This window comes from Rhinatrema bivittatum, chromosome 3, assembly GCF_901001135.1.
Source record: "Rhinatrema bivittatum chromosome 3, aRhiBiv1.1, whole genome shotgun sequence".
Lineage (NCBI taxonomy): Eukaryota > Metazoa > Chordata > Amphibia > Gymnophiona > Rhinatrematidae > Rhinatrema > Rhinatrema bivittatum.
In genome coordinates this window covers 481,930,792-481,943,323 of record NC_042617.1, presented here as the reverse complement: position 1 = coordinate 481,943,323, position 12,532 = coordinate 481,930,792, and the positions used below count along the sequence as shown (strand labels likewise).

Sequence of the window (12,532 nt, the reverse complement as noted above, 5' to 3'; positions counted from 1 at the left end):
ACTCCTCAAATAACCCTCAGTGGGCCCTACCTGAACCTGCCAACTGTAGTTCCATCTTCCTCCTCCTTTTGCTTCCAAACTGTCTTGACCTTTCATCTCAAGCCATTCTTATTCTACTCCAATCTAGTTTTCACCCTCTACATTCCACAGAAACGGCCCTTGGGAAAGTCTTCAATGACCTGTTTATGGCTAAAACTAAAGACTTATCTCCGTCCTTATTCTCCTTGACCTCCTTGGTCACCACCTCCTTGATACTTTGTCCTCACTTGAATTTCAGGACTCTCTCCAATCTTAGTTCAATTCTTACCTCTCCTATTGCACTTTTAATGTTTCCTCTAGCAGATCTTCCTCTGCTGCCATCCCATTATCAACTAGTGTGGCTCAGGGTTCTGTCCTGGACTCTCTTCTCTTCTGTCTGTATACTAATTCCCTTGGTGCTCTGATTTCCTCTCATGGCTTTTAATACCATCTTTATGCTGATGATTTCCTGATTTACCTCTCTATACCAGAAATTTCATCAGGAATCCATTTCCAGATCTCAGCCTGCTTGTCTGACATTGTTGCCTCCTTAAACTCATCAAAGCCAATATTTAAACTTGTCTGGCTTTGAAAGTTAGTCAGGAAAGACTTATCTGGCTAATTTATACAGAATATACTACTGGGGAGATTCTGCGCACAAAAACTTGAAATTCTGTGCACAAATACTTGAAATTCTGCGCACAAAAACTTAAAATTCTGCAAAATTCTGCAAACTTTATATTGGTGAAAATAACACAATTTACATGAAAGTCTTTAATTACATTTTAAATTAATACAGAAAAAGGTTATTACTTAGAGATGCAGAATTTTAAATATTTTGAGTAGAATTTCCCTAGAAATTAATTGTAAGAGTGTCCCTTCCACTCGCTCTCCCTACTCCCCTGGCTGTTTGCCCCCTCAGGCCCCAACTCCTCCACCTGCCAGTATCTCTCTCCTCCACCTCTAGGCTCAACCCCTTCCACTCTATCACTAGTCCCAGAGTTTGACCCCATTCTCAGTACTGCCTCTCATACAGGCTTCCTCTGTCCCTCCCTCTCTCACACACATGCTCCCTCTTTCTAGTACACATACACACATCCTCATACAGGCTCCCTCACACTCTTGCACACAAACATCCCCTCATACAGGGTCCCTCTCTCTTGCATACACCGCACACAAGCTCCCTTTCTCTCTCACACAAACATCCTCACACAGGCTACCTATGTCTCTCTCTCACACACCCATTCACACAGGCTCTGTCTCACACATGCACAATCCCTTCACACAGGCTAGCACCCTCACATACACATGATCCCTTTTTCATACTCACGAGCTCCCAATCTCTCACACCCATACACACTCCTTCACAATCTCCTCATATAAGCTCCCTCTCTCTCTGGCACTCACACTCAAGCATCCCCCTCCCACTCTCTCACCTCCCAGGCTCTCGCTCACACCCCCTGCTCTCACCCCCTGCTCTCTCTCACCCTCCCCTCTCTGACACCCTTCTCCCCTCCCCCACACCCCCTCCCCTCTCCTCACACCCCCTCCCCTCTCCTCACACCCCCTCTCTTCTCTCACAGCCTCTTCCCCCCTCTCACACACCTCTCCCTCTCCTCTCACACACACAAACATTCACTCTCACCGGGGTCTTCATCTTCGCTGCGAGTGGAGCACACTCCGCGGCACACAGGGACCTTCATCTTCGCCACGAATGGTGCACCAGGACCTTCATAATTGCCGCAAGCAGAGTGCATCCTATGGCATGCCGGGGCCTTCATCTTCGCGCTCACCATTCGCAGCATGCCGGGGTCTCCTCTGCCATTTTCTGCGCAGAAAATTTGGCAATTCTGCACAGAGGGGGAATTCTGCACAAATTCTGCACTCCACAGTAGCGCAGAATTCCCCCAGGACTAGGAATATTCAGCTGCAGGGCTATACTACTGAATATACCCGGATAAGTATTAAAGTTAGCGAGATAAGCATATCAGGCTAACTTTAGACCTGCTGTGGGCCACATATAACTTATGAATATTGCTACTTATCCTGCTAAATTAGCTGGATAGGTAGCACTACCCAGTTATGCCCACTCACTATATAGTTATCTATTTAGCCAGCTAAGTGGTATAGCCGGATATCCAGCAGTAGCCGTTTAGCCAGGTAAGTCCAATTTATCCAGCTAAACAGCATTTGAATGACTACCCAAAACATGGCCAAGACACAGCTCCTTATCTGTGCTCCAAGCCCATGTCCCCTCTTCCTCCTTTCATTGTTTCTGTGGATAACATTGTATTCCTCCCAGTATCCTTAGCCCGTCACCTTGGAGTCATTTCAACTTCTGTCTCTCCTTCTCTACACACATCCAAAACACTGCTAAAATCTTCCATTTTTTTTCTCTATAACTTCACCAAAATCATCCCTTCCTTTCTGAACATGACTACCAGAACCCTTATCCACTCTCCCATCACCAACTGCTTAATTATTGCAACCTGCTCCTCACAGGGCTCCCAGTGAGCCATCTCTCTCCACTACAATAAATCCAAAATTCAGCTGCACAACTTATCTTTCGCCAAAGGCACTACACCCATCTAGCTCCTTTTAAGTCACAACATTGGTTCCCTATCTGTTCCCACATGCAGTTCAAGCTCCTCTTATTCACGTACAAGAGCCTTCACGCTGCATTTCCTCACTATCTCTCCCTTTATCTCTCTCTACACTCCTCCTCGTACACTCTGCTCATCAGGCAAGTCACTCCTATCCATGCCCTTTTCCTCTACCGCCAATTCCTGACTCCCTGCTTTCCAGCTGGCTGCACCATATGCTTGGAATAGACTTCCTGAGCTGGTGCCTCATGCTCCCTCTCTTGCCTTTTCTAAATCCCATCTAAAAACACACCTTTTTGAGGCGGCTTTTACATTTTAACCCCTGATTCTCCCACTTACAGCCTCATTAATTTTTAATCATTGTCTTAATAAATGAAATTCCCCAAGCCTCTTTTGCCTTCCTTGTTTGCTTTGATTAGATTGTAAGCTCTACTGTACAGGGATTGTTTATGTGTTTTTTGTACAGTGCTATGTACATCAAGTAGTGCTATAGAAATGTTAAGTAGTAGTAATTAAACAAAACATTCAGTTTTGACCTGAGGAAGAAAGTGTTAGAGCCCAAAAAGCTAGTCAGGCGAATGTATTAGTCCAATAAAAAGGCATCTTCCATTTTGTTTTTATTTATTGACCTTTATTTCAGGACATTTAAGTAGACTAACATGGCAACCATGCTAATGTATCCAATTTGTATGGCAAATTTATCCTTTATGGAAGTGATTTTTTATATTGTCTCAGTCAGGATTTTAAAAAGTCTTAAATAAGATTATTTTAATTATCCACGAGTGCTTTTCTTTTTTTACCACCTCCATAACAGTCACTGAATCTGAAAACTGTAAAAACGCCTTTACATGTAAACACAGAGCAAGAATCATCCAGAAAGGAAAAACAGTCTGGAAGAATTCAAAAGTAAAACTTCTAAAAGAATAACTTTTCCTAGGGTCTTTCAAGTTATTTTCTTAGATAATATTCTCTCCAGAGTTGATGAGATGAAGTTAAACGCTTCTCTTTCTCCCTTGCAGCGCGCTCACACAAATCCTCCGGGATAGGACGCCTGATGGTACATGTGATCGAAGGAACGGAATTAAAGGCCTGTAAACCCAACGGTAATGCTCTGTGCCTTTTACTTCTCATAGCACGTACCCACCAGAGAGAGTATTACAGCTTTAGTATACGGGATTACAAATTATAATTTCATATTTTATTACCTAATGTATTAATATTTGTATAGTGCTTTTAGAAGAGCATGAAGCAATTACTTTGCTCATTGTATATTTTGATTTCTTTCAACAAAGAGATGGTTTAAGATTGCCCAGCTTGTCTGATTGTGTGCAGCAGTTTTAGGTTGGCTCACAGATGGCTCTGCCCAAAGGTCTTAATACAAAGGTACCTCAAAGGTCATCTCAGCAGTTTTTGGGTTTTTTTTACATTTTCCTGCTCCCATTTTGTCATCTCTTAGTTGCAGGATTTCATATAGATATGCTGATGACATCCAGCATGTGTTTTCCTTTTCCTGCAACTAACTCTATGATACCTACTAAGCCTGTCTAAGCACTATTCAAGATTGGTTAAAATGAAACTCCTTGGTTGAACCTGGTTAAGTCTGAAGCAATGGTTATTAGCTGTTCCTCAAATGAAACATTTATTTATAATGTATTTATAAGCATTTATATTCCGCCATGTTGTTCTAGGGAGATTTTAGTACAACATTAAAATCAGATTAAATAAATAACATTTCAAAACAATTCACATACTCACATTTGGTGAGATGGTGAAATTAGGTGATGTGGTTTTTCCCCCTCTGAACCAAGGTTCAAAACCTCAGTATGATCGATTGATCAAAATCGCACTATGAAGCCTCAAGCCTACGCTATTGCATGTGTTGCCTTCTTTAAATTGAAAAAAGTTGCGAAGTTAGGGCCATTAATATATCTCCCCAAGACTTGATACCATTGTCGAAGTACTGGTTATATCTGGCCTAGCTTATTGTACCTCTGTTTTCTGTGGTACTTCTGGCATGCTCCTACTGGTGCTATAGATTATCCAGAATGTGGCAGTTAGACCAATATCACAAGACCCTTATAAGGCTTACATCACCCCCTTGCTTCTTAACTTTGACTGTCCCCCTGCGATTTAGCTTACAGAATTTATATTGCTGACTTTGGTTTTTCAGGCACTTCACAACATAGGCTGTGTATACCTGAGGGATTTCATTCCTGTTTATGTCCCCTTTGGAAGTCTTCGGTCTGAGAATAAAATGATACTTGTAGTTGTTTGTTAGCCGTGCTCGTTTGAATGTAATTAGGTCCTGAGGCTTTTCCATTGTAGCTCCTCTTCTTTGGCATGCACTTTTTGAGGAACATTATCTAACATTTAGGAAGGCAGTTAAAGCTGCTTTCTTCCACCTGACTTTTGGTACATGACTGAAGGCTGATAGTGCTTCTGGTGCTGTATTCATTTCTGTGTTGCACCGAACACTCTGTGTGAGGATGTTTTGTGATGACTATAAAGCAGCCAATGTTCATTTATTTTCTGTTTTATCACTTTGTTTGTAGAATTTATGGGTGCTATGTTGTACCTTGCAAGGAGCATTTTTTGGACCTATGGGTTAAAAATGTTTTAAATAAAATCTTGCCTGCGAACTAACAGTGCAACTGGATTCTTTACTGGTCTTGAAATCTTTAACTGAACCAGCATGATCTGTTTTGTTCTTTGCATGTTCTTCAGATGTAGATATCATTGTCAGACTGGCTTCCCTTTCTTTCAGTCAAGTCATGTAGTAGATGGTGCTATCTTCCATTCTTAAAGGTGTGGAGCTCTAGTAACCTGTATTGCTGCTGAAGAAAACTGGATTTTTTGCTAGTTGTGGTAACTTCTTATTGGACAGGGCAATGCCCAAAATGTAAGCACTATGATATAACAACTGATTCCAGAGAGCCAAAAAGCGCAGAAACAAAACACAATTTGGGTGCATGCACACAGTATCAAAAAATATTTTATTATTAAAAAATAATGTATCATTAAAATAAGTCGCTGCTCCTCTATGCACATCTTATGTAGGTTAGTGTCCAGCATTAAAAAAATATATATGTAAAAACTAAAATATCGAATCCAATTGCATCAATTTCCATATAAAATGTGCAAATAATCATGTGGCTTAAGCTGTTTCACAAAGAAGGCAGAAAATCAGTTTGGTTCATAGCCGTGGAATGAAGTGCATCCAGTCTAATTATCTATTTCTCTCCTTATGTTTTCTACTAATAGCACTTGAAAGTTCTTGTGTACAAATTTTAACTGATCTTGGTTAAGTCCAAGCAAAGAAACAGACTCAAAAACATGAGATCAGATGTAGTACACACGCTGTGCCTATATCCAGAGACTCCCGGGAGCATTGATGGCTGCCTGCACAACATTTGCAGCTCCTGGCAACTTGAGGAGTTGAATCCAGGTCTCCTGTACCACAGCCCTAAGGCCTGCCTGTGAATTGTGATTTCTAAAATGGAAGCTTACAGTACTGTGGAATCAATATAGTATTTGAAAGGAACTTGCAGAGAGCCTGTGACACATGTAGTGGGTATTATTTTATTTTGTCTAGTAAGGGGTAAAACAAATCTGTTTAATGTTTTCTGCTTAGGAAAGAGCAATCCGTACTGTGAAATCAGCATGGGATCCCAGAGCTACACTACCAGGACTATGCAGGACACCTTGAGTCCAAAGTGGAATTTTAACTGTCAGTTCTTCATCCGAGACTTATACCAGGATGTGCTGTGTATCACTGTATTTGACCGGGATCAGTTTTCTCCTGATGGTATGTTTACTAGATGAGTTGATGATATAAAGAAGCCCATGTCCAGAAAAATTATAGTACTGGATCTGTGGTACTTAATCTCCCCATGATCTGTCTTGCAACTGATAGTGGAAAAAAATTTTAGCACTACCAGAAATAAAATTGGTTGGAACTTAACCAAGTAGGTGGATGGAGAATGATGATGATAGCTTTATAAGGCTAAGAAATGTAAAGATACAAGTTTCTGGGACTAGTAAAAGTCCCCCCTCAAGCATCTTTCAGTGAGTAATCTACATTTACGGTTTAAGCTAAGTGATCCTGTTAAGGGTGAGAATGCATATAGGCAAAGCTTCCTATTCTTACTTTATTATATCAAAGAAGTTATAACATAAATGACCATTTAACTAGTTATTCCTTTTATATGACTGTGCTTCTCTCCGGTCTTTCCCCAGGGAATACTCTGTGATTTCTCAGCTAGTTGGCTTTTAGCATGCCTCTCATATCATTGAAGGTGTCTTATGCAGTGGAATGCTAATGTAATGTAGCTCTAATCTATGGTGTGGATTTAATTTATAAACCACTTCTAAGAAGGAATTTTAAACTGAGGCCTGTGTACAGATGGAAGGAATGCATGTGTTCTAAGCTGGCACTTACACACAGTATGGAGGAAGCAAGGGAACAAATAGTGTGCATTATTACAACAGGAAGGGGAAATAGGCATCCTAGATTGAAATAGGGTGAACATTCAAGGATTTAGGGAATACACTAAAGGTTAAATTGCCTTTAACACTTGGGAAATGCACTTATAAAATGTTCTGGGATCCACAAATGTGAATTTTTTTTAACTTTTGAAATAAAAAAAAAAAAGGCAGCATTTCATGTAAATTTTTTTTGTTTCAATTGTTGAAATATGTAGCTTTAAATTGTCATGAGACTGGAGCCCATTTTGATGTCATCTGCCATTTTTACAGCTGTCTTGCTACTGGGTGGTATCTCGTATGCATCAAAGGATTTTGAAGCACTGTCACATGATGCTAGTTGATAAATATGCTTGATTTTTCTCACCCATTATATCAAATAAATTGTGTGCCATCCTCTAAACCTAAGCAGCCTCATTCCCTATCTTTTACATGTGCCATTGATGAAATTTGTACACACTAATATAGAGAGATAATCTGGTGGTAATACCTTTGGGAACTGCATTTTGAGCTCCTTATCACTATTTTGAATAGATTTTATCAGTTTGAATATCTTGATTCTGGCCATTGGAATTAATTTCTGCAATATGCCAGGATAATACTTAAACTTGACAAAAACAAACCTGGATTTCACCATGCCAGATTAGCAGTTTTATGTCACCTTACAGTAGTGGGTATCAGTGCTGTACAGTCATTGTGTTGCTTTCTTTAATAATAAATAAATAGCTTAGAAAAATCAAGCAGTCTGTTTCCAGCATCTTGTACAGAAATTCTGAGCACGAACCATTCTCCAGGCTGGTGTTTTATGATATCATGCTGTGCTCTAACCTCACTGATACTTCACATAAATATTAGCTGAGCAAACAGAAAAATGCATATTAATGTAGACTTCTTTATTTCAAAAGTAAAAAAAAAAATTGTATTTTGGCAGGGTAGGCCATTTTATCCATGCAAAAACATACTACAGGGTTTGTACTGAAAGATTTCCACCCACTTTCCACATGCTGGGGGTTTTGACCCTGTGTCTCTCCTTGTACTTTTCATCCATACCTTGAAGTCATTTACCTTTTTAGCAGCCGAAGTATAGCCATTGCTCCTAATCTGGTTACAAGTGTTATTTTAAAACTCTGTTGTTCAAAATAAGCGTAGCCCATGCTTAACATGTTTCTCTTCACCTCTCAACAGACTTCCTGGGTCGTACTGAGGTGCCAGTAGCAAAAATCCGAACTGAGCAAGAAAGCAAAGGACCCACAACGAAGCGTTTACTGCTGCATGAAGTGCCGACGGGGGAAGTCTGGGTGCGCTTTGACCTGCAGTTGTTTGCGCAGAAGATGCTCCTTTAAGAAACGACTTTGGCCTCTAATAATAGAGCTGCTCTGAACCATTGCTCACATGAAGTGTGGGTTGCTGACAGGTGTCCACTGCTCCAGTCCCTATCTCTGAATTCAGTCGAGCTGACATGAAGTCTGGGCTGCGTATTGAATTTGTCACAATCTATGCAAATGCCAGAGTCATGCAGACATGCGGAACAGTGGAGGACAGTGCCTTTTACTATTTGACATTGAAATGTTTTTAGTTGTTGAATACAGATGCCAGGGGCATTTTTTTTTTTTCATGGCCGTAATGAGTTTTAATTAGGAATCTGCCATCAAGCTGTATGTATACAATTGTTAGCACTTTGATTGTGGTGAACACACTGAGGAATGGGATAGTTCTGACACTATGGCCATTCATTTAAAAGAAGAAATCTATCCACTGGAATGTTTCCCTTCTCAGGACATAAAATATAGGAGCACAGTGCAGATAGCACTTGTCATGCTTCACTTTAATACAAATCAGCTGTACTTCTTTACTTGACTGTTCAACACTGAATAGGAAATTGTAACTTGATTTGAGGAATATTTTTTTTTGACAGTTAATCTTTTTGGAGATCATTTTATGCTGAAAAAAATACAGCAACACAGAATGTTAATGCTGACTAGAATAGGAGCTGATCTATTTTAAATACTGTGACCTGTAATAATGTGGAAGAATATTTTTCAAGTGTTTTATTCTGAAATGTAAAATAGTTGTATAAAATGTTGCTTTGTTTTGTTGATATTCATGCATGATGCACACCCCTCAGATTTGGTATTGCCAACATGTATATAAAGTAAAAAAAAAACCACAAAAAAACCTTTTTTTCCTATTATTTCTGCTTATGTTTGTAATTTACTTGCAGAGTAGGAGGTAGCCAGGCCTTTGTAGGAGATTTACATGTGTGTCAGGTGAGACGTGAGACTCAAAGGCAAAGCTTGTGGCCTTTTATCAGCTGAGTATTTAAAATGTTTAAAAATATGAATGCCTGAAGCTCCATCAAGGCAAAATGTAATTATTTTGAACTGGCAAAGTTTTTACATTTTTTATGTATAATATATCTACAGGTGATGTATAAATAAGTTCATGTTAAAGTGCCAGATGTTTTGCAGCATCTTTAGAATTCGTGTATAACTGGGCCCTGCACAATAATGACAATAACTGTTTTTAAAAAGTGTTTGAGGAGAGCTGAAGGGCTGGCGGGGCTCAGGCATTCAGGCATGAGTGCTTTCTGCTAGAACAAGAAAAGTAATGAATGATGTACCCTAGCTATGACCAAGAGCTGCCTTAGCAGTGCAGGACCTACGTGTGGCACAAATAGACTCTTCCACAAGTCTAGTTTTGCCTAGCAACGTAGATGCATGCATTTTATGAAATTGATATTTCTGTTGGTAAATTTTACATCTCTCTACCCCCTCTCATGCCCTACCTTGATGGACTCATAGCTTGAGTCCATCAAGGTAGGGTAAGAGAACATAGTAGAAATCTCATCTTTGTGAGACTTTGCTCACTTCAAATGACGTCAAATCTTCACCAAGGTGTGCTATGTTGTTCATACGTCTCACTCTGCATGTAAAACTGGCCCCTAAATCCTAAACTACCATCAACACCTCACCTCGAGCTATTAGCTCCCCAGAGTAATTTGCTAATTACTCCCCAGAGTAATTTGCAATCTTTAATGCAAATTGCATTATGGCCATTTCAGGCACATCGCACAGCTTAATGCCAGGAAACACACAAACAACCCAGACTGCCATTATTACCCACTCAACAGTTTCCCATACTCACTTACAAACACCCAGGCTCCCATTCTCAACACACACAAACACCCAGGCTCCCATTCTTATTAACAATGAAGGCTCCCATTCTTACCCACACATACACCCAGGCTACTATTCTCTCACACATACACACAAGCTCCCATTCTTACACACAGACAAACACCCAGGGTCCCATTATCTCACACACATACAACCCAGGCTCCCATTCTTATCCATACATACACACCTAAGCTACTATTCTCACACACACACATACATACTAGCTCACATTCTCACACATATAAATACCCAGGCTGTCGTTCTCATTTTTTTATTTAAACAGCTTGTACTCTGCCACTTCCCAATATACATTGGTCCAGTGCAAATCACATAAAAACATCCATAAAATACTTACTTTAAAACAACACAATAAAATGCATATAAGAAATAACAATGATATATAAAACAAAATCAAATAATATCAAAAACATATATCAAAATTACAGCTCACCATTTGCCTCCCTAAAAAAATGCTTTTAACTGCCTTCTAAACATACAGATATCAGTTGTACTTCTAATCTCTCCTGAGATTGAATTCCACAGGGCTGGTGCGGCTCATGAAAAAGCCCAAGAATGCATTCTTAAAAATTCTATCTAGTGGTAGCACATGTAAATTGGCATTCATAGAACACAATAGCATTCTCACACACAAACACCTATCCTCAGGCTCCCATTCTCACACACACCCACACACTCAGGCTCTCGTTCTCTCATGCACGCATCGGGCCTCATTGCCAAACCCCTTCTGCTGCTGCTGCGGGGATGGGCTCTCTGATGGCCTTACTCCAGCAGGCCTTTTTCACTGTCGCAGGGATGGGCTCCCGCCGCGGCCTTACATTGGGCTGCCTTCTTCGCCACCATGGGGATGGGCTCCCATGGCGGCCTTCCTTTAGCGGAGCCTTTTTTACCGCCACAGGGATGTTATCCCATGGTGGCCTTGCTTCGGCATGGCCTTGCTTCAGCGGGGCCTTCTTCACCGCCATAGGGATGCGCTCCCATGGCAGTCTTGCTTCAGCGGGACGATGACTCCGCCACCATGGGTATGGGCTCCCATAGCAGCCTTGCTTTGGTGGGCTCGCTTACAGCCACTGCGATGGAAGAGTCTATGGCAGCCATTCTTCAGGCCCCGTTTGGTGTTGGGCATTCCTGATTGGCTGGGCCTGAGCCCAAAGTGGGAGGGCCAATGCCAACCCATGGCTATGCCACTGCTTTGTCAGATCAGAATGACCGTTGCATTTAGTGTCTCGGTGCTTCCATGATATACCTAATTGTGCTGCCTGTGTCTGTCTGTCACCAAAGGCCAGAAGATCCAGGAGCAATGCATTGACTTTCTAGTCTCCTCAAGCCTCTCTCTCAGCAGTAAAAAGGAAACAATCTCCAGCTTTGAGGCCATCGCTTAAATCATGAGAGACTCTTGTATTACATGGAACAATCAGAGAGCAGATTATCTGTAAATGTACTTTTATTTTTGCAAAATGCTGGATTTCAACTAGAGCAACATACAATAAGTAAATATATTCTAAACAGCAGAGTAACTCTTGGTGGTGTTTGTCTGCTTGGAATGGTTTTGCACATGATACTGTTACATATATGTACCAAATGCAAATAAGGTGCTGTTACCTATTTAGCCACCAAATGTTCCAGAATAGAACCTCAGGAGATGCTATGGATATGAAGAGTTCTGCACAGGAACAAGAAAGAAAGTGCAAGAAGGAGCAGGACAGATCTATTACTACATGGATTCCTACATATGGCACCTAGGTTTGAGAGCAATCTACTATTCCACCCTTACAATATGGAGAGGAAGTATCAATTTGCTCCTATTTTATTTTATGGTTTTACATTGGTTGTAGTTGTGATGCTGTAGGTTCTGAATGCAGTGCCTATTGCATTGTTTACAAATAAGATTTCTTTTGTCAGTTTGAGGATCCTTTACGATTTCCTACCCCCATGTGCATTTGGACTTGCATTAGGTAAACTTCCTGCTGCACTGATGTCATGTAGCCCTGCCCCCTTTAATGATGGTAACTGACCCTGATTATTTGCCCTCAGTAATACCAGAGCTTTACCTGCTGCTTTCCTGCTGTCACTGCACTCCCTGCTTGTACTGCTGCTCCAGCTGCCCTGCCAAGCTATTGGTTCGAGCTGTTTTTATTGTCTTTTATGTGTTCATTTGGACTTGGATTGGGTAAACTTTCTGCTGCACTGACATCATGTAACCCCACCCCCTTTGATGACTGGAACTGTCCCTGA

The 12,532-nt window shown here is 40.8% G+C and overlaps 1 protein-coding gene across 3 annotated transcripts in view; it reads left to right on the top strand.

Annotated features, from left to right (window-relative positions):
- ITSN2 (intersectin 2) overlaps window positions 1-11,808 on the top strand; it is a 337,690-nt gene extending 325,882 nt beyond the window's left edge. For all 3 annotated transcript variants that reach the window (XM_029596037.1, XM_029596039.1, XM_029596038.1), the window contains 3 exons: window positions 3,641-3,724; window positions 6,253-6,426; window positions 8,289-11,808. In XM_029596037.1, coding sequence (XP_029451897.1) covers window positions 3,641-3,724; window positions 6,253-6,426; window positions 8,289-8,446 — 416 coding nt within the window. In that variant the 3' untranslated portion in view covers window positions 8,447-11,808. The remainder of the gene's footprint in view (window positions 1-3,640; window positions 3,725-6,252; window positions 6,427-8,288) is intronic.
- Window positions 11,809-12,532: the final 724 nt, after the last annotated feature.